Here is a 20554-nt window from a genome sequence, read left to right as displayed (position 1 = left end):
AGCCTCTGCCTTCAGGCAGCCCCCCAGCCCTGCACTCACCTGCCTGCCCCCACCCCAGGCCTGGAGCAGAGAGGAGGACCCCGGGCCATCCCCCTGTCTTGTCTGATGCTGTGACTCCCCTCCCCCCCCATCCCCCACCCCACCCACCGGGAGGCTCCCTGGGGAGTGAGAGCTTCCGGCCAGGACCCCGTGGGCAGTTACCTAGCAAGGTTTTGTGTGTGTGTGTTTCTTTTTCTTTTTCAGTTAAAGCTTTATCGAAATGTACTTCTCCTACCACACAACCCACCAACTTAACAATTCAGCGGCGTTTAGTACAGTCACAGGGTTGTGCAACCACCACCTCTAATTCCAGAACATTCTCACCACCCTGCAAAGAAGCCCTGTCCCCATGAGCACTCACCCTCATGCTCTCCCCCAGCCCCCGACAACCAGGAACGCTCTGCCTGTTCTGGACGTTTCCCATCGGTGGAATCACACCCTGTGTGTCCTTCTGTGTCTGGCTTCTCTCACTGAGCATCGTGTCCTCAGGGTCTGTCCACGCTGTAGCGAGTGTCAGTGTCTCTCTCCTTTTCAGGGCTGAGTGATGCTCCCCTGTGTGTATCCCCTTTCATCAAGCTCTTAACTGTATTAGGGAAGTCAGCCCATGAGGTGGGGTTGTTCTCATGACTCCCCATCATTAACAGATGGGGAAACCGAGGCCCAGAGAGGTGGCGTTTCTAGCCCAGAATCACAAAGCACAGCAGAATGTGAACCGAGGCGAGGGACTCCGGACCCCGGGGTGTACCCGCCCCGCGTCTGCCCCCAGAAGAGCCTGGATCTGAGAGAGGCACGTGCTGACCCGGCCCAGCCGCCGAGAGGACGGGCTGAGACGGGGAGAAGCACAGCAGAAAAAGGAAGGGAGTGGTGGGGTGGCAGCGACAGGGCTGGCACCTGTGCTCACCTCACCTCATTGCACGCCCACACACTTCTATACTCTAACTTATCCAATCCTCCTGCTGTCGCCCTGGGGGAGGGACTATTACTACGATCACCCCATTGTACACGTGGGGAAGCCGAGGCACCAAGCAGCCTGCCCCGCTGGACCGGACAGTGCCAGTCCGAAGAGATGTTCTTGTCAAACGAGAAAAACCAGTTCTGAAAGCAAAAGGCACAGCAGCCCCGGGTTTCTGTGGAGACACGTCAGGGCCACACCCAGGGCTGCGGAGTCCCAGACGCCCGGCGGCCTTTCCCGAGTGACTGGGCTGATGTGTGACTTAAAAACACTTCGGCAATACAGATGGCCAACAGGCACATGAAAAGATCACTAGTGATTAGAGAAGAGGAAATCAAAAATACAATGAGGTGTGAATTCTGACCTCACACGGGTCAGAATGGCCACCATCAAAAAGTCTACAAATTAACAAATGCTGGAGAGGGTGTGGAGAAAAGGGAACCCTCTTACACTGTTGGTGGGAATGTAAGTTGGTGCAGCCATTAAGGAAAACAGTACGGAGGTTCCTCAAAAAACTAAAAATAGAGTTGCCATATGACCCAGCAATCCCACTCCTGGGCATATACCCCGACAAAAGTATAATTTGAAAAGATACATGCACCCTTATATTCATAACAGCAATAGCCAAGACATGGAAACAACCTAAATGTCCATCGACAGAGGAATGGATAAAGAAGATGTGGTCCATATATACAATGGAATACGACTCAGCCATAAAGAAGAAATGAAATAATGCCATTTGCAGCAACATGGATGAACTTAGATATGATCATACTAAGTGAAGTAAGTCAGAAAGAGAAAGACAGATATCATATGATATCACTTATATGTGGAATCTCAAATATGACACAAATGAACTTATCTTCGAAACAGAAACAGACTCGTGGACACAGAGAACAGAGTTATGGTTGCCAAGGGGGAGAGGGGTGGGGGAGGGATGGACTGGGAGTTTGTGGTTAGCAGATGCAAACTGTTATATATAGGATGCAGAGACAACAAGGTCCTACTGTAGAGCACAGGGAACTATATTCACTATCCTGTGATAAACCATAATGGAAAAGAATATGGAAAAGAATATAAAAAATAAATTAAATAATTTGAAAAAAAGAGCCTGGGGGGGGGAAAGAAAAGAATATATATATATATGTATAACTGAGTCACCTTGCCGTTTAGTAGAAATTAACACAACATTGTAAATCAACTCTACTTCAATAAAATTTAAAAGATAAAAAATAAAAACGCATCGGCAGAGGGGCAGCCACCCGCAGGGCGGGAAGCAGTGAGGCACGCAGGCTGCTCCAGGAGTCCTTTGTGGGCAAAACTCAGAGCAGGTGTTTCTGCCTCAGAGACGTTCGTTCATTCCAAAGGGGAAAGTGTGACTCGGTGGGAGGGACACGCAGGCGCCTCAGAGATGATGCCCCACGTCCTGGGGACCATCGATCGGTATGTAGACCCCCATCTCCGTGTGGGGACCCCGCACAAGCCCATTCGGAGGGACGTTCCCCCAAAAACCCACCAGGTTGCCACCAAGGACACGGTATGAGGGCCAGGAGAGGCTGAGGGGCTGCCCCAGAGCCCAGGAGACTCGGGGAGGCGGGGCGGGGGATCCTGGACCAGAGACTGGCTGATTGTGAAATCCAGGCGGCCCGTGAGGGGGCAAACTTTGTGCAAGACGTGGCCCCGGGGAAGCTGGGGCAGCACATCCGGGAATTCTGCGGACTGGTGTAAGCGTGAAATGCTTTCAAAATGAAAAGCTTAAAAACTTTTTTTTGGCCCCCAAATTCCGTGAGCTCCTCTATCTATGCTTCTGTAGGTTTAAATTTTTCATAATAATGAGTCAGTTATAAACAGATACATAAATAAATGTCTCCCGGCACCAGAGTCTCCCCCTGCCCCCTCCCGTGTGGGGCAGCATCCCTGGTCCCAGCCACTGCATGCCAGGAGCCCCCCAGTCGTGACGACCACAGGTGTCCCCAGATATCTCCAGGTGTCCCTGGGGGAGGAATCGCCCCAGGTGAGAGCTCTGCCTTAGAGGGAAGAGTGACTCCCCCAGACAAAGTGAGGGCAGAGAGATGATCCTGTGGGTCTCGGGAGGCACAGGGCTCTGAGACCCTCACCCCCTTTCCTGTCCTGCTGAGTGGGATTCATCCCACCCCTGCACACGTCGGTCACATCTCACCTTGCTGGGGCTACAGGGACCCTCTGGGGGCAGGCAGTGCCCCCTTGGAGGTGTGGAAGCTGGGGTGCATGTCACTGTGAGGGCTGTGGCCACAAGCCCCCTTGTCCAGAGGACTTCCAGCATGGGGTGTGTGGGAGCCACCTTCCTGCATCTCTTGAGGACCCCGAGCCTGAGCCTGAAGCCCCTGCAGGCTTCCTGGGGTGCAGCTTTGACCCCCAAGCTCCCGAGCCCTCAAGCTGGAAGGAGGAAGTGGGGACGCCCAGCCCAGGTGTGGGGCAACCCTAATAGCCTCCCTGAATTGGGGCTATAAGAGGGGGCGGGCAGGCAGGGGGCATGGCCCAACCATAACCCGAAGCCGCAGACCCTCCAGCCCTGCCCCCGCCCCGGTGCTGCCGGCTGTGCTGCTGGGCGGTGAGTGGGGCCCAAGTCCGTCCGTCCGTCCATCTGCCTGTCCCATGCCCTCACGGCTCAGATGGGGAAAGCGAAGCAGGACCCAGCTCAGCTGGCTGCTTGGGATGAATGCCTCAAGGGGAGGGGAGGAGAGAAAGGGGGGGCCCGGGATACGTAGCTCTCTTTCCCCGTCTGTAAAATGGGCAAAACCTAGTCCTTCCTGCCCAGGGAGGTGTCCTAGGGACTCAATATAACCAGAATCCCTGGACAGCACCTGGCACCCAGCAAGCACTCAGTAAGGGTGCACGCCCGAACGAATGTGTCACCGAGTGAATGACGCACATGTCAGAGGAAAAACCGGAGTGAGGGAACCCCTCTGCCCTCATCCTGATGAGGCTTTTTCATGCCTCAGTTTGTCCATCTGTAAGATGGGTCATCTTGCCAGCTTCTTCCCCCTCCTGACCTCCAGGACTGGGCGCCGCTGCTTCCTGGGAGCCTTCAGAAATAATAATGATAATGACCACCGGGCTCTCCCCAGCGCTAACTGGCCCGGGCCCGGGCCTCTTCCCTCCACAGCCCCCAGCCGCCCTGTGCTGCTATGGGACCTCCAATTTGCACATGGGGAAACGGAGGCTCTGAGGGGTCCCGGGCCTGGTGGAGGCCACACAGCGGCTCTGCCCTCGTCCCCCGACCCCCGCCTGGGCTCCCTGGGCGGGGGATGGGGCGGTGGGGTGGGGTCGGTCCCCCCCCCCCCCCCCCCCCCCCCCGTCCAGGGAGCCGCGGAGGGCGTTAGGCAAGGCGCTGACCCCGGCGTCCCCAGGTGTAGCCCGGGCCGCGGAGATAGTGGGCGGGCGGGAAGCCCAGCCCCACTCGCGCCCCTACAGGGCATCGCTGCAGCTGTTCCCCAGCAACCACTTCTGCGGGGGGACCTTGATCCACCCGCGCTTCGTGCTGACCGCAGCCCACTGCCTGAACAACGTGTGAGTGAGTGCGCCTGCGCGGTGCGGGCCTGCCCGGGGAGGGGGTGGTGCTCCGAGGGAGGGGGCGCGGCGCTGCCCCGGGGGTCCGAGGGGGCGAGGCGCGGCCTGCCTCCGCTTGCCTGGTCTCAGCCCCTCCGGTCCATCTGCCCAACCCTCTCATCCCAAACTAGACAGGCACCTGCCCTGCTTCCCAGTCCGACGTGACCCCCTGAAGCCCCAGGAGGATTAGCTCAAGCCAGGGGTCCAACCCTCGGGGGCAAGACGCAGACGCGGGGGGGGGGGGGGGCGTCTCCTGGGACGGCGGGCAGTCCCTGAGGGGCTGCACCCTGGGCCTCAGGACGGGGGTGGGGGGCACGTGGGGGGGTCGGGGTCCCAGCGAGGCGCACAGCCTGCAGACCTCCGAGCCCACCGAGCAGAGGTTCAGCATCAGCCGCCTGTTTGAGAACAACTACGACCCACAGGAGAAGCTGAATGACGTCCTCCTCCTGCAGGTGGGTGCGCGGGGCCAGCAGGGCCCAGGGACCCCTGTTCATTCATTTTCCAGCACCTACTGTACAGGAGCCCCGGCGGGCGTGGGACACGGCCTGGTGGGGAGAGAGCCAGTCACCACCTTCTGAGCAAGCGGGATGCCCCCACGCCCCGCCCCCAGCCTTTGCCCAGCTATGTCCCCTCCCTGCTGCCTGCGCTGTTCCCAGATACCCTCAGCCTTGGCACCAGCCTCCCCTCCTCAGGGAAGCCTCCCCTCACCCTACTTGAGTGACAGCCACCCCTCCCCCGATACACTGTTCATCAGTGTACTGGGCTATGTTTCCCTTGACTCTGCCACCTGCCATTCTCTTCTTGGCCCCTCCCAGCCCCAAAGATCAGCTCCCGGAAGGCAGAGGTAGGATCCCCAGGGCTTAGCCCAGGATCAAGCATACAGCTGGTGCTCAATAAGTGCTTCGTACGTGAATGAACGCAACAGTGACCTATGCTGCAAAGGGGAGTCTCATGGCCTCGGGGAATGTGAAACTGAGCCCCGGCAGGTTTGGAGGGTGATCAGAGCAGCCTCCCTGGAGGAGGTGACCCCTGAGGTAGAGCCAGGCGGAGGGAACAGCATGTGCAAAGGCCTGGAGGAGGCACTTTGAGATAATCGTCCACGGGTGGCTGCGGGTCCTGGAGACTCACTGCCCACCAACCGCCCTCTGTCCCAGCTGGACCGCCCGGCCACCCTCAACCCCCAGGTTGCGGTGGCCCAGCTCCCCCAGCAGAACCAGCTGCTGCCCCACGGCACCCAGTGCCTGGCCATGGGCTGGGGCCGCCTGGGCACCTGAGCCGCTGCCCCAGGTCCTGCAGGAGCTCAGCGTCACCGTGGTCACTTTCCTGTGCAGGCCACAGAACGTGTGCACCTTTGTGCCCCGACACAGGGCTGGCATCTGTTTTGTATGGCTGCAGGGACAGCCGGGAGAGGGAGGGAGGGCAGGCAGGCGAGTGCCTCCGTCACACCATCTGGAAGGTGGGCACACCCATCGCGAGGGGGTAACGGGGCCTTCATGGGTCTGGGGGCTTTTCCACCCCACAGCTCCCCCTTGGGTGGGTGCCCCAGCCCCGCTCCTGGGGCCACACTCAGAATTCTGGGGTCCAGGCATATAGCAGGGGGCCAATAAATGCCCGCTCTCCTCCAGAGGGGCCTCCCCTCCCTGTCTCACCCACATACTTTAAAGAAAATTCTAGACTGGAAACATTTCACCCCTACGTGGCCCCTTCCCCTGAGGTAGCCTCGTCTGGCTGCTGGCCTGGCCTGAGTGACTGACTGACCTGCCCCCTCCCCAGGGGGACTCGGGCGGCCCCTTGATCTGCGACGGTGTCATCCAGGGCATGGACTCCTTTGTGATCTAGGCACGCGCCATCCGCCAGTACCCGGACTTCTTTGCTCGCGTCTCCCTCTACGTAGACTGGATCCGCTCAGTGCTGAGCAACGCGGTGGGGGGGGGCGAGGACGGCCCCTGAGCCCCACCCCCCACCACCGGGCACCGAGGCCATGCTGTGGAGAGACGCGGCGGGTCTGCTTCTGTGCCCGTGCCCCCCTTCCTGCGCCCCCGGCTCTTGGGAGCCAGGCAGACCCACGGTGCATCAATAAAAGCTGAACCGTCCCCCTGGCTCCTGTGTGTCCTTCCCACAGGGAGATGTGGGGGAGAGTGGCCCAGGGTCCTCAGCGTCCGAGTCCCCAAACCCCGAGCTCGGGGTGGGGGTGGAAACAGAGGCCTGGAAGTCGGAGGAGGGCGCAGGTCACAGCGGATCCCACTCCCCAGATGCCGCAGACGTGGGTTCTAACCCAGCCCCGCCAGTGTGACCCGTGGCAAGTTGCCGCCCCTCTCTGTGCCTCAGTTTCCTCATCTGGAAAACGGAGTCACTCCAGACATTTCCCAAGTGTCCAAGGAGCCCCACCCTGGCCCTCAGGGCTAAGGGTGTCCTGTCCAGTTCTGTGTCTCCCAGCTCCGGGGCCACTTGAGGACCAAGCTCTCATAACATGGGGTGCCCAGGGCCTGTGGGGCTCCTGACCAGTCAGGGGCAGGCAGAAAGGCTATTAGGGAGGCTTCTTGAAGGAGGCAGCAATGCCTGAATACGAACAAAAGGAGAAGTGTCGCCAGGCAAGGCACAGCCAGTGTAAGGGCCCTGCATCAGGACAAGCTTGGGGGTGTCGGGGAAGGAGAGCAGGTCAGGGAGGGGGCAGGGCTGGAGCATGCAGGGCCACAGAATGAACTGGGGTCTAGAGGAGAGGCCTGAGGCCAGGCAGAGGTAGGGGTCGTTGGCCAGCCGTGGAGAGGGCACGTGGCCATGGCAATGAGGCAGTGGAGGCTCAGAGAGAGGGGCCAACCAGCTCACCGGACACACCAGAGTTGGAAGGCAGCTCTTTTGTTATTGGTTTACTCTGCCGCCATCTGGTGGCAGCGTGCGAATTCAAGCTGGAGCCAGAACCCCCAGGGCTGCCCCCTTTTTTTAACTGTTTCACACCTCAGCCGACCACCCCAGGGGAGGAGATGAGACTGGTTTTCCACTTCAGCAGGAGCAAGGGTGTGCCGAGACCTGAGGCAAAGCCGAAATCCTGGGAAACGCAAGCTGATAAGTGTTGAGGGAACGCCGGGAATTTTCTGCATTTCCCATGGGCCAGCGGCGGGGAAGTGGTTTCTATAAAAAGCCCAGAGGGATTTTGGTGCCCAGCACTGGGGGTAAATGAGGTTTGCTGGAGGGAATGTTGGATTGAGCCCATTGATGGGAACAGAAAGACCCAGAAAAAACAGCCCGGGTGTTTTCTATTTTCTTTTTTTTTTTTTTAACTTTTTTTTTTTTTGGCTGCCTTGGGTCTTTGTTGCTGCGCACAGGCTTTCTCTAGTTGCGTGGGCAGGGGCTACTCTTCGTTGGGGTGGGTGCGTGGGCTTCTCACTGCGGTGGCTTCTCTTGTGGAGCACGGCCTCTAGGCGCGCGGGCTCAGTAGTTGTGGCTCACGGGCTTCAGTAGTTGTGGCTCGCGGGCTCTAGAGCTCAGGCTCAGTAGTTGTGGCTCGTGGGCTCTAGAGCGCAGGCTCAGTAGTTGTGGCGCACGGGCTTAGTTGTTCCACGGCGTGTGGGATCTTCCCGGACCAGGGCTCGAACCCGTGTCCCCTGCACTGGCAGGCGGATTCTTAACCACTGCGCCACCAGGGAAGCCTGTTTTCTATTTTCTATGAGCCTGTGTACGTGTGTGTGTGACAGAGGAAAGTTCTGCACAGCAAAGATCAGATCCAAGAAGGGGGGGTGAGGCTGGGGGATATAGGGGCCTGGGTTGATTTGCTGGAGGTTGGCCGGGGTTGTTGAGAGATTCAGGGGACAGACCCACAGGAATCATAAACAGGATGTTGGGCAGATGCGACCTGGGGGACCTCGGGGACAGCAGGGCGGCTCCCAACAGCGTGGGAAGGACACGCAGAGCATCATTTTCCTGTTGCGGTGTGACGGGGATCAAGCGAGAGACTCCCCGTGGCATCACGGCTCTGATCGTGAATCAGAACTCCCCCAGATGCCCAGCCCCGCTCCCCAAGGCAACCAGCACCGTGCCCTTTGGAAGAGGGTTAATGGTTAACAAGCCCTCAAGGACGGCACTTTCTCATCTGAGAACTTTACAAAAAGTTCATTCATTTAATCCTCAGGACAATCCTGTGAGATGGGAGCCTATAACTTCCATCTTACAGATGAGGAAACTGAGGCATGGAGGGGTAACATCTATAGCCTGAAGTCATAGTGGGCAAGTGGCCACTCCAGGATCTGAACCCAGAGTCCACAAGCTTAGCCACCATGACCTGTGAGGAAATAGCATACAGGTGGTGCTCCATATAGATGCAGCTTTTGTTTAAATCCGGTCTCCCTGCCTGAGTCACGGTCTCCTCCATTATTCCCAGCCCCACTGAAAACAGGGTTATGTATACAGCAGGTGCTTACCAAGTGCTCTATGGTAACTTTAACTCAGCAGGGTGGGGACCCCACCGAGAGGGGAGAGATGGGGGTTTGCTTGCCTGTGGCCACACACCAAGGAGGAGCCCAGGGACAAACTGGACTCCAGCCCCAGCCCGCCTCTGGGTGTCCCTGAGGGCCCCCGCTCGCCTGTTCCTGCAGATGGATCCGTTGGTTCCCTCCCCTGAACCCTGCTCCGAGCCAGGAGAACGTTGCTTCTTGCGACAGCCTTGGCTACAGCCGTTGCAGCTGGAGCAGCCTGGGACGGGGTGGGGGTTGGGGGGGGGAGTTGAACTGGGGCCACGGGGCTGGGAACTGGCCCTGGTGGACCCCATCTCCATTGTTCTGCTTGAGTTCTTCCAAGGTCCAGGCTGAAGTTCTCAAACTTGGTTGGAGATCCATGATCCAGCCTCCAGGCCTGGGCAGGAATTTTTTCCTCTGCCTCAGGCTGGAAGGGGGTTCAGAGAAGCTCAGAGGGGTGCAGGTGGGGTGGGGGTGGGAGGGATTCCTTCCCAGAACCTCTGAGGGCCCCCAGAGACTGATGAGGTCCCAGGTGGGAGTGAGTTCCCCGTTAGGAACAGCAACCAGTCCGGGCTCCAAGAGGGAGACCCAAGGCTGAGGAATAGGCAGCAAGTCTCCCTCCAGCTGTGCACTGTGGGCACCTGGGTTCAAAGCCCAGTCCCCCCACCATTTCACTGGGTAGGCAGCTCCCAAATGTCAGGACAGGGCTGCGTGCACATGGTTGCCGTTGCCCTGGGTAAACTGACGCACGTGGGCATCCCAGCCAACTCCTTTGGGCCCGAGTGTTCAGATTTGGTAAAAATACAGTACTCCCAGCTAACTTTGAATGTCGGATAAACAAAGACTAACTTTGTACCTAAGTACATCCTGTGCTTATATTTGGGATATACTTATGCTTAAAAAAAAAAGCTTATCTGACGTTCCAGTTTAATTGTGCACCCTGAGTTTGATCTGGGGACCCTCCTGGAGCCAGCCCCGCCCCTTGCACACATCCTCTTCCCCCTGTTCTCCCATCACCCCCTCGTCCCCCACGTCCCAGGATGGGCAGAGGAAGCGGAGGCACCAGGCCCCCCCACGGGCAACTGCAACGGCCTCGGGGCATGGGGGCTATAAGAGGGGCAGGTGGGCACAAAGGGCAGAGACGCCAGAGCTCCCGCCCAACCATGATCCAAAGCTGCAGACCCTCCAGCCCTGCCCTGGCCGCTGTCCTGTTGGCCGTGCTGCTGGGCGGTGAGCGGGGCCCGGGTCTGTTCCTGGGGTCCAGTCCTGCCTCTCCACCTGCTGGGGACCCTCTCGGCCCCCTCATCCTCATGGGGAGTGACAGTTGGGATAAGGAGAAGGCTGAGGTCCTGAGTGGTGAGGTCTGAACAGCGGGGTCTCTGGGGACTCCCAGCGGGTGAAGTCCAGATCTAGCTGCGCCCTGGCAGGGGGACCGTGCAGGCCCCCTCCCCTCTCTGGGCGACAAGCACGGCAAGAACCCGACCCGGTGGGGTCCTGGGAGGGGGGGTGGGGTTTCCCGGGCGGGGGCGGGGCTCCTCCGCGCCGCTCACCGCCGCCACCGCCCTTGCCCCCAGGCCCCGCGCTGGCCTCGGAGATCGTGGGGGGCCGGCCGGCCAGGCCGCACGCGTGGCCCTTCATGGCGTCCCTGCAGAGGCGCGGACGCCACTTCTGCGGCGCCACCCTGATCGCGCGGAACTTCGTGCTGTCGGCCGCGCACTGTCTGGACGGCATGTGAGTGTCCCCGCGCGTCCCCATCTCGGGTTCCAGTGCGCCCGCCGCGCGAGGGTCGCGCGGGCCGTGCTGCGGGCCCGGGGTGGGGCCTTCCGGCGAAGGCGCGAGGGTCTGCAGGTCCTCCTGCGCTCGGGCGGGGTCTTTCCGCCGCTCCCGACCCCGCGGGCGCCCCAATCACCTCCTGTCCCCCCGCCCCAGGAACCCCCAGTCGGTGCGCGTGGTGCTGGGGGCACATAACCTGCGTCGGCGAGAGCAGACCCGGCAGACGTTCAGGGTCCAGCGGGTCTTTGAAAACGGCTTCAACCCCTTGGTCCTGAAGAACGACATCGCGGTTCTCCAGGTGCGCGGCCGGGAGCGGGGCAGGAAGAGCAGGTGCAAAGGCCCGCGGGAGGCTTGGGGAGGGCGGGGGAGGGGCAGGAGCCTGGGGGACAAGGCTGGCGGGCGCAGACCCGGTGTCGCCCCCATCTCTGTGTACCTCAGTCTCCCCCTCTGTAAAACAGAGAAATACACCCCACCCCCACCCCCGCCGTGCAGGGCTGTCAGAGATTACATGAGGTGACAGCAAGAAAGGTATTTTTGTGCCCGCTGGCGGAGGGAAGGGACAGTCTCCCTCTTTGCCAAATGGGGCAAAATTCCCCACATTCGGGCCAGTGGGAGACCGGAGGGAGAAACCTGCCTTTCCCCTCTGCTTGCCCAGCTATGATTATTCTCAGGCAATGTTCTAGAACAAGGGTTTTATGGTCGTTGCTGTGGCCCATCGTTTGCTTTATTACTTTTTTTTTTTTTTTTTTAAAGAAGATGTTAGGGTAGGAGTTTATTAATTTATTTATTTTTGCTGTGTTGGGTCTTCGTTTCTGTGCGAGGGCTTTCTCTAGTTGTGGCAAGCGGGGGCCGCTCTTCATCGCGGTGTGCGGGTCTCTCACTATCGCGGCCTCTCTTGTTGCGGAGCACAGGCTCCAGACGCGCAGGCTCCGTAGTTGTGGCTCACGGGCCTAGTTGCTCCGCGGCATGTGCGATCCTCCCAGACCAGGGCTCGAACCCGTGTCCCCTGCATTAGCAGGCAGATTCTCAACCACTATGCCACCAGGGAAGCCCTATTACCTACTGTCTATTGCACTCAAGACAGATCCAGGGATGCCCTGAGCCACGGTGACTGCTCCCACTTTACAGACGGGGAAACTGAGGCTTGAAGTGGGAGGCAACCTGCAGGGTGGGTGTCCTGCTCTGAAACATCCCAGGACCATGGTGGAGCCTCGGTTGGGGAAACCAGGGCCCAGAGAGGTGAGGGTCGTCACTCCCCACCCTCTGTGACATGCCACTGCTCCATCCCACCTGCTGCAGCTCAGTGGGATGGCCACCATCAACACCAATGTGCAGGTGGCCCAGCTGCCCACCCAGGACCAAGGCGTGGGAGAAGGGGTGCAGTGTGTGGCCATGGGCTGGGGCCAGCTGGACACGAACCGGCCACCGCCCCAAGTCCTGCAGCAGCTCAACGTGACCGTGGTGACAGCCCTCTGCCGCCCCTCCAACGTGTGCACCCTGGTGCCAGGCCAGCATGCCGGCATCTGCTTTGTACGTACCCCATGTCCCCCAGAGCCACCACCGCGCTCCCATCCAGGCTGCAGCAACTAGGACTGCAGCCAGACCCGTGGAAGGAATCCCCGACCCTGAAGGGGGCGGGTGGGGGGTGTGAGGGTGGGGACTGGAAGCCCAGACTCCCGAACTTGTCTGGCTCCACAGGGGGACTCCGGCGGGCCCCTGGTCTGCAACATGCTGGTCCATGGGATCGATTCCTTCATCCGAGGGGGCTGCGGCTCCGGGACCTTCCCAGACACCTTTGCCTCCGTCGCCAAGTTTGCAGACTGGATCAACTCCATCATCCGCCGCTACGGTGACGATGACGGCCCCTCCCTCCCTCCACCCTAGGGACGCTGCGGGCAGGACCTGCTAGAAGGGGCTTCTCCTGTCACCCCACCTGACCTGCCCCTGGCTGGGCCCTTCCCAGGCAGGATCCTGTAGCACCTAGCACAATAAAAACATTCTGTTTTGTAGAATGTGTCTGGGGGCTTGCTGGTTGTGCCACCGAGTACGCTGCCACCAGGTGGCAGCTAATTCAGGGCATTGGGGGTAAGAAGTCCCTTCCCCACCCTCTACAAAAGGATACTGATTGCCATCTCTGGTTTTTCCTCCTATCAAGCATAATTAAACTAATGTTGCAGGTGGCGATAATGAAAAGCACTGTAGCAAGTGTTCATGAGTGCTTACAAGGCATAGAAATCATTGTGAGTCTTTGCAAGTATTCACTCAACTGGTCCTCTCCACCCTCGAGGCAGGTCCTATGAGTTGCCCCACTTTACAGATGAGGAAGTGGAGGTGCAGAGAGCTGTGAAGCCACGCTCAGGAGCCTGGGTTTGAGTCCCAGCTCTGTGACTTTGGGCAACTTGCTTGCTGTCTCCGAGCCTCAGTTTCCCTGTGGGGAAGAGTGAGGCACACTATCTGGGAAGGACCCAGCCAGGGGTTGGGGTCCCAGGCCAGCCTTGGCCTCACTGGGTGGGGAGACAATCCCTCCCCCACCTCCCCAGCCTCCTGCCTTGGCAGGGGTCGGGGGGCAAAGCCACGCAGATGTTTCACAAGGAAACACCCAGCCCCGAAGGAGTCACAGCCCTGGGGGAGACGGCCAGCCTGTACCCCTCTTCTGCCTCTGAGCCTGAGAAGGAACCTCCTGGGGCCACAGGTGGGGGCCGCGACACATGTGGCCTCTGCCATCATTCGGCTCACAGTCTGATGGTGTGGGAAACAATCACCCAAGCAAGTAAATGAGAGAAGTTAACATCAGGTGACACCCCTTCCCCCACCCCTTCCCCCACACCAGGGGGCCAGGATAAATCTCTCCCTCTCTGTCCCCTCGTGCCAAATCCTCAAATACCCGATCCCTGCAGCACCCCCCCCCCCAGGGGTCCCACCTCAAGGTTGTTAACGTTTGCTGTTCCCTCTGCCTGCCAGCTCTTCCCGCAGGTTGTCACCGGGGCACACCTCCCCCCGGGTGCCAGCGGCTCAGAAAGGTGACCCACTGCCCTGCAATCACTTTTTCCACTTAATAAATACTACACCCTGGCGGTCTTTCCATGTCAACAAAGCATCCGGGGACAAGCAGGGTTATTTATTGAACCATCTTGTCTTGTTGGGTCATTTCCAAATTTTGTTGCAATTTCCAACACTCTGACTTACATAATCTGGACTCCACATGCGAATGGGCTTTCGTTTCAGAGTTTCTGATTTGAGTAAGAAAACACGTTGGGATCTAACAAATCACATTTGCTATGTTGTTCCCTATTTTTCTTTTCACCACGAAAAGAAGTAGAGGGGAAAAGACTGTGCACTGTTCCCACTGGGAAGAGCTTGAGGTCCTCCCCACCCTTCTGGTCACAGGCAGCATCTCCCACTAGTAGGTTCACGAGATGTTGACCCACCATCCCCAACTTATAGAGGGCCATGTGACCCAGGTTCTGCTCCTCAGAACCTGCCATCCCCTGCCCACAGTGACGGTGTAGGGGCACGAGATCCAAGCTCGGCCAGTCAGAGGCAGGCTTGAGATTCCGGCTACAGTGATGGGGAATTTACGGAGGGGCTGACTGAGCTCCTGGGCTGAGTCTGGGGTCACAAAAGGGGAGCCTGGTGAGGAGAAAAGCCATCGAGGAGGAAAGGAGGAACCAAAGGCAGAAACCCGACCTTGTTCAAGTAACTGGATCAAGCTACACCTGAAGGTAGACCCATGAACTTTCCACGTAATTTCCTTGTAGAAGGCTCCACCCAGTTTGCCTCGGTTCTTCTGTCACTTGTATCCAATGGTCTTTCCAGCTGCCCCATACACACCACCTTTCCAATATTCTACTTGTTGAGGTATCGAGCTCCAGAGCCACGGCAACAGGGACAAGGGTGTTGGATGACCTCTCCCCCACCCCCACCCGACCTCCTCTCCAAGTTGCAGGAGGAAGAGAAAGAAGAGAGAAGCAGAAAATGCGGAAGTGGGTTGTTTACAAACTGTGGTTTCCAGCTGCTGTTGTGAAACTTTGGGGCTGCAAAGGCACTCTGCGGAGACGGGGCCGTGGGGCTGGGTGTAGGTCCATCCCTCTGCTCTGCCTGCTGCCCTTCCTGAGGGGCTGCTCCCCACAGGAGCCCCTGTGCCTGGCCCAGCCCTGGGCCAGGCTCACAGAGGCGGGACGCATGCCCAGCAGCCCATCTATACTCTTGGTACAAAGTCCGTGGAAGACAACCACACCCCTGGGGAGGGTGGACAGGTGGCTTCCCCACGCCAACTGGGCCGCTGCCCACCCGGCTGATAGGGCCTGTGCGAGAGCCCGCCCCCTTCCACCCTCATAAAAGCACCCCCAGGGCCTGGCCTGGGTCAGTGTCAAGGCCACTGCAGCATCATGGCGGACCGCTCCCTGCACCTGGCGGCTCTAATCCTCCTCGGGGCGGCCGTGTGTGGTGAGTGGACCTGGGCCTGCGGTGACCGCTGGGGGCCACCAGCCTGCAGGGCGGTCAGCCAGGGGGCCTGCTCCGTCAAACAGGACTGTCCTCCAGCCCCCCTAAGTGGGCAGGGAGGGGGCAGGTTTCACATGAACAGAAGCCTCTGAAAACCAAGGAATTCTCAAAATTTTGGTGGTTTATTGTTTTGGGGGGGAGGAGGCCGGGCTGTGCAGCTTGTGGGATCTTAGATCACCCACCAGGGATTGAACCCGTGCCCTCGGCAGTGAAAGCAACGAGTCCTAACCACTGGACCACCGGGGGTAATTCTCAAAACTTTGAACCTAGCTTTCCACACACTGGAAAACCGGCAGCTCGAGGGGTAATGGCTGGCAGGGGTGTTGGGTTTGGACAGTCCGGCTTTCCTTATGTTTAAATTGCAGCCTCAGGCCCAATGCGTAGGTATGGAATTTGCCCCAGACTCGGTCACTCCCTATCATCTGTCTTCTCGGGCATTCCTCCCTGGGCGCCCCCGGAGTTTGCAACTCTGTCGGGGAGGATTGTAAGGATGGAATTCCAGGTCTGAGGGGTGCTGGAGCCGCCTCGGGGTAGAGAGAGAATCCTAGCGGCGGGGGGGCTGCAGTCACCCCCTAAGTCCTCACGCTGACCTGCCTACCTCCAGCGGCTCAGCCCCGCGGCAGGATCCTGGGCGGCAAAGAGGCCATGTCCCACTCGCGGCCCTACATGGCATCCGTGCAAGTGAACGGCAAGCACGTGTGCGGAGGCTTCCTGGTGGCCGAGCAGTGGGTGATGAGTGCAGCGCACTGCCTGGAGGACGTGTGAGTGGCCTGGGGCAAAGAGCGGGACGGGGTGGGGTGGGGTGGGGTGAGGTGGGGCGGGAACGTGACTCTGATGGTGGGTCCACCCCACTCCCAGGGCCGACGGGAAGGTGCAGGTGCTCCTGGGCGCGCACTCCCTGTCACAGCCGGAGCCCTCCAAGCGCCTGTACGACGTGCTACGCGCAGTGCCCCACCCAGACAGCCGGCCGGACACCATCGACCACGACCTCCTCCTGCTGCAGGTCTGCTGAGTCTAGCCCCAGTCCCCCCTGCTGCCCCGGGGCCCTCGCCCTCGCCCCCGCCCCCGCCCCGACCCTAACATCCCCTTCCGCCCCAACCCCCAGCTCTCTGAGAAGGCCGTGCTGGGCCCCTACGTGCAGCCCCTGCCCTGGCAGCGCGAGGACCGCGACGTGGCGGCCGGCACGCTCTGCGACGTGGCCGGCTGGGGCGTGGTCAACCACGCTGGCCGGCGGCCAGACCGCCTGCAGCACCTACTCCTGCCGGTGCTCGACCGCGCCACCTGCAACCTGCGCAAGTACCATGACGGCACCATCACCAAGAGCATGATGTGCGCGGAGAGCAGACGCCGGGACAGCTGCAAGGTGCAAGGGCGGGGCTGGGCCAGTAGAGGGGTGGGGGCCAAGGCCTCGGGAGGGCGAGGCGGGGAGGTGGGGGGGGGCCCCCCCCGGCCTGCTGGGGGCGGAGCCAACAGAAGGGGCGGGCGCGCGGGAATACGGAAGGCGAGGCTGATGGAAAGGGCGGGTCGCGCGCGGGGGAGCTCGCAGAGTGCCCCCCCCCAGGAGAGTGGGCGTGGCCTGAGGCAGGTGTGGGGGCTGAGATGGGAGGGTCAATGACACAGACTGGGTGGGCGTGGCTGGCCAGAGGTCTAGGCAGGGTTGGGAGGAGAGGTGGGATCCGGAAGAGGGTGCGGACGAGTTGGGGCCCGAGCTTGGAGAGGGCCAGGAGTGGGGCAGGGTCGGAGGAGGGGGCTGCTCCACCTCCGTGGGACGGAGTGCGGAGTGGAGCCTGGAGAGGGGCGGAGCCGAAAGCCGGCGGAGGTGGGGCCTTGGTGGGCGGGGCCTGAGATTGACGAGCGAGGGAACTGTTGGGACCAGCGGGCTGAGGGGAATTGCAGCAGGCGCCGGTGGAGCCGGACCGGACGCCGAAGGGCGGGCCGGACGCCTGCGGCGGCCCTGCACCGGACCTCATGACATCGCTCCCTGCAGGGTGACTCTGGAGGCCCGCTGGTGTGCGGCGGCGTGGCCGAGGGCGTGGTCACCTCGGGCTCACGTGTTTGTGGCAACCACAAGAAGCCCGGCATCTACACGCGCGTGGCGAGCTACGTGGCCTGGATCGACGGAGTGATGGCTGAGGGCTCAGCTGCCTGAGGAGGACCTGAGGGGCGGCGGTCACGGGGGCCCGAGCAATAAAGTCATCCACTCCTGCACCCGGTCCGCCTTTACAGATTGCACGCTGCGTGAGGGAGCGGATGGAGGCGAGCCAAACTGAGGGGGGCGGCAGCGTCCTGGTAATGCGGTGCCAGGAGGTGACCCAAAGGCTGAGAGACGGCGTGCCTGGCGTAGGGATCTTCGGGGACAAAAGTCCGGAGACCCCACGCCCTTCAAGCCGGGCTGGAGCTGCCAGGAGTCGCTTCACGTCTTGGCCACGCGGTGGCGCCCTTACTCTCCCCTGGAAATTGTAGAGACGCCCGGAGACCCAGGGAGGGGAACGAGTGGGGGTGGGTGTCCCCTTGGTCCTTGCTTCCCGAGCAGAAAGTGAGGGCCTGCTATGTGCAAGACCCTGCTCTGGGCTGAGATCTAGGTACACAGAGAAGTTGTGTTCTTAGGACCCGTGTCCCAAATGGGAAAACAGGCTCAGAGAGGCCGTGCGACTCTCCTGACATCACACAGAAGGTCCTCAGCAAAGCCTGGAAATGAGCGCAGAGCCACAGGGCCTGCGTTCATAGGCCAGCCCCAGGTGCTGCGCGGTTCACTGAGCAAAGCTGACTGGTGTCCCAGAGCAGCTCCACTGACTGGAGGCCCAGGGGACTCACTGTCCTCCTGGCTCTGTTTACTCTTTTGGGAGGTGACAGGGCAGAACCCAGGTCCTGAGGCCCTGTGCCCTCTCTCCCACTTGGACGAGGGGCCACTGAAGCCCAGCACCTACTAGGCCCCAGGTGTTAAGCCTGGTCCACAAAGGGGGTCTCTGACCTCTCTTTGGTCGAGGAGACCGAGGGTCTGAGAGGTGGTCGTGTGCCCCACCAGGCACTGGAATTGGAACCTAGGGCCAGTTTTCGTTGTTCCGCTGTGGAGCATTCATTCACATGGAAGCACTTGTTGAGTGCTTACTGTGTAGACACAGCTGAGACCCAGCCCTGCTCACAGGAACCGGGCCAAATATTCCACTGCACGGGATAGAACTCATGAGTCATCCTGAAGACGGGCCTGGGGCTCTCAGCGTACTCACTGTTCATCTGAAGTTCAGGTTTAACTGTCGTCCTGCATTTTACCTGGCACCACTAGTGGGGGCTGCAGACCAGACTAGGCTGTCCGTGTTGGTGAGCCGCGGGCCCTGAGGTCGGAGCAGGACCAGATGGAGTGGGTGGGGCAGGCAGAGGGGGAGGGATCTGGGGGTCTCCAGGCAGGAGACATAGGCTCCATGCTTTCTACCCCATGGGGGGGTTTCTGCAGTCACATGAAAACTCAGAAGTCCCTGTGACACAGCCGTCTGAGAGCCCTGTGACCCTGCAGGGCCTCTTCTAGCAATTTCCCCACAGATGCTGGTGGGAGGGGGAGGGGACAACCCTGAGCCACAGGGGAGGGGGAGCGTGCAGGGAGGGTGGCCCACGTGGCCGTGCCCCTCCCCACTGCAGACGGGAGCCCACTTGCCGTGGGGAGTCAAGGGCAGCTTCCCGCTTCTATTGCCGGAGGATGGTGGCCTCGGCCTCCTCACCTGCAGCTGGGGCCCGTGGACCTGGCTCTGAGGAGGCTGAGGCACAGTGAACACGCAGCCCGACGGACTGACTTGCCTCTCCCTGTCACAGTAACACCTGCCCTTGTTGACCCCAGAGGGGGGGACCCGTGTGGACACGTGGTGGGGGCAGGATGGGGGGCAAGGGCACATCCCCACCCACAAATTCCCTCTCAACCTGGAGGAACGTTCCAGCAGGGCTCTCAGCAGGGGGCCCCCCCACGGCCCCCAGGTGAGCCCGACGCTTCTGGACAGCCGGGCCCGCTTATGCCTGCTGGGCTTGTCATGGCAGTTCACGGAGCGTTCCGCTTATCCACTGCTGCGTAACAAACTGCCCCGAACTCGGCGACGCTGAGCCATCCCCGTTCGCCATTCACTGCGCTCAGCTTGTCTGGGTCAGGGTCACAAGGATGTGAGGGGGGAGGGGCACGTGTCCCTGTCCCACCACCTAGATGACCAGAGGCCTGGAGGCTCCAGGATGATGGCCCAGGAGCCAGGCCGGTTCCCACCAGCCTCAGGGTCACCCGGGGTCACTTCCCCTGCACAGGACAGGTGGGAACAGGTGCGAGCCCCAGACCCAAGGGGAGGAGATGCGGACCCGCCCTCCAGGGAGCGTCCGAAGATGGTGGCCGAGGTGTAAGTACCCACAACTTGACCTTAACCAATGAAACATGAATGCAAGAAACAGGTTCGTTTTTCTAAGACAAATAACTGGTTTAAAGACTTCAAATGACTTGAGAAACACAAGTTGCTTTAAAAACACATGGTCAAATGGGGTAAAAAGGCTGAGAAAAAATATGTAGGACTGTGGACCACATGCCCCTCGACCAGGGAGGCCGCCCTGGGTCCCCTTTCCCCAAGGGGACAGAAGGCGGTGGCAGCAGCACGGGAGGTGAGTCCGAGGCAAGGTGTCTCCACCCCTCCCGGCATGGCCAGCAGCTCCGGGTCCCCACAAGTCCCCGCAGAAGCACCTCTCGGACGGCAGGATCTAGACGTCAAGTGCTGCTGCCGCAGGTGGGCGAGCCGGCAGGGAAGCGGCCCCTGGCCCAGGTAATGGGGCCCCTGGAGCGCTGCCGGCCCCAGAAAGCCCGACAGACACCGCTGCCGTGTGTCCGACCTCTGCGGGGCGCCTGGCCGGCCTGCCCTCCCTTGCTCCTCCAGAGGAAAACAACAGAAGCAATCACCACTTAACAGGCAGGCCAGAAGGAAAACAAGAGAGGCAATCACCACTTAACAGGCAGGCGCTGTGCACGGGGCCGCAGGGAGCCAGGTATAATGAGTGGAAGCAGCTGCTGGAGAAGCAGGACCCCTGGGGGCCGCGGAGCTCAGGAAACCCGGGGGTAGGGGAGGGATGCAGAGGGAAAGCAGAGACAGAGACACTCATGTGCGCAGGAACCCAGGCGGCGGGGAGCAGCCCCCACCCACGTCCAGCCTACCGCTCCCCCCCCACCCCCCCGCGCAGGGACCCCTGTGCCTGGCAGACACTAGGTGCTCAATAAATGCTGACAGAGCAGGAGAGC

The 20554-nt window shown here is 60.5% G+C and overlaps 3 protein-coding genes across 3 annotated transcripts; all 3 read left to right on the top strand.

Annotated features, from left to right (window-relative positions):
* The first annotated feature begins 2402 nt into the window (after nucleotides 1-2402).
* On the top strand, nucleotides 2403-6872 carry LOC136120470 (myeloblastin-like). Its single transcript, XM_065873879.1, is given in 9 exon segments — nucleotides 2403-2528; nucleotides 2633-2715; nucleotides 3526-3581; nucleotides 4381-4540; nucleotides 4917-5031; nucleotides 5734-5849; nucleotides 5851-5962; nucleotides 6353-6502; nucleotides 6702-6872. Coding segments are annotated over 9 exon segments (1089 nt in total).
* Nucleotides 6873-10171: 3299 nt separating this feature from the next.
* On the top strand, nucleotides 10172-12812 carry LOC136121329 (neutrophil elastase-like). The gene is made up of 5 exons (XM_065875219.1): nucleotides 10172-10257; nucleotides 10602-10758; nucleotides 10957-11098; nucleotides 12100-12330; nucleotides 12499-12812. Exons 1-5 carry the CDS (start codon nucleotides 10191-10193, stop codon nucleotides 12682-12684), a joined length of 783 nt encoding a protein of 260 aa, XP_065731291.1. The 5' UTR covers nucleotides 10172-10190; the 3' UTR covers nucleotides 12685-12812.
* A 2270-nt stretch (nucleotides 12813-15082) lies between these two features.
* CFD (complement factor D) lies at nucleotides 15083-17511 on the top strand. Its single transcript, XM_065875220.1, has 5 exons — nucleotides 15083-15246; nucleotides 15908-16064; nucleotides 16162-16306; nucleotides 16409-16666; nucleotides 17291-17511. Exons 1-5 carry the CDS (start codon nucleotides 15189-15191, stop codon nucleotides 17450-17452), a joined length of 780 nt encoding a protein of 259 aa, XP_065731292.1. The 5' UTR covers nucleotides 15083-15188; the 3' UTR covers nucleotides 17453-17511.
* The last annotated feature ends 3043 nt before the right edge of the window (nucleotides 17512-20554 follow it).

Source organism: Phocoena phocoena, chromosome 3 (genome assembly GCF_963924675.1).
Source record: "Phocoena phocoena chromosome 3, mPhoPho1.1, whole genome shotgun sequence".
In the NCBI taxonomy this organism is placed as follows: domain Eukaryota; kingdom Metazoa; phylum Chordata; class Mammalia; order Artiodactyla; family Phocoenidae; genus Phocoena; species Phocoena phocoena.
The sequence above is the reverse complement of the archived record's forward strand: the minus strand, read 5'-3'. Positions and strand labels throughout refer to the sequence as shown.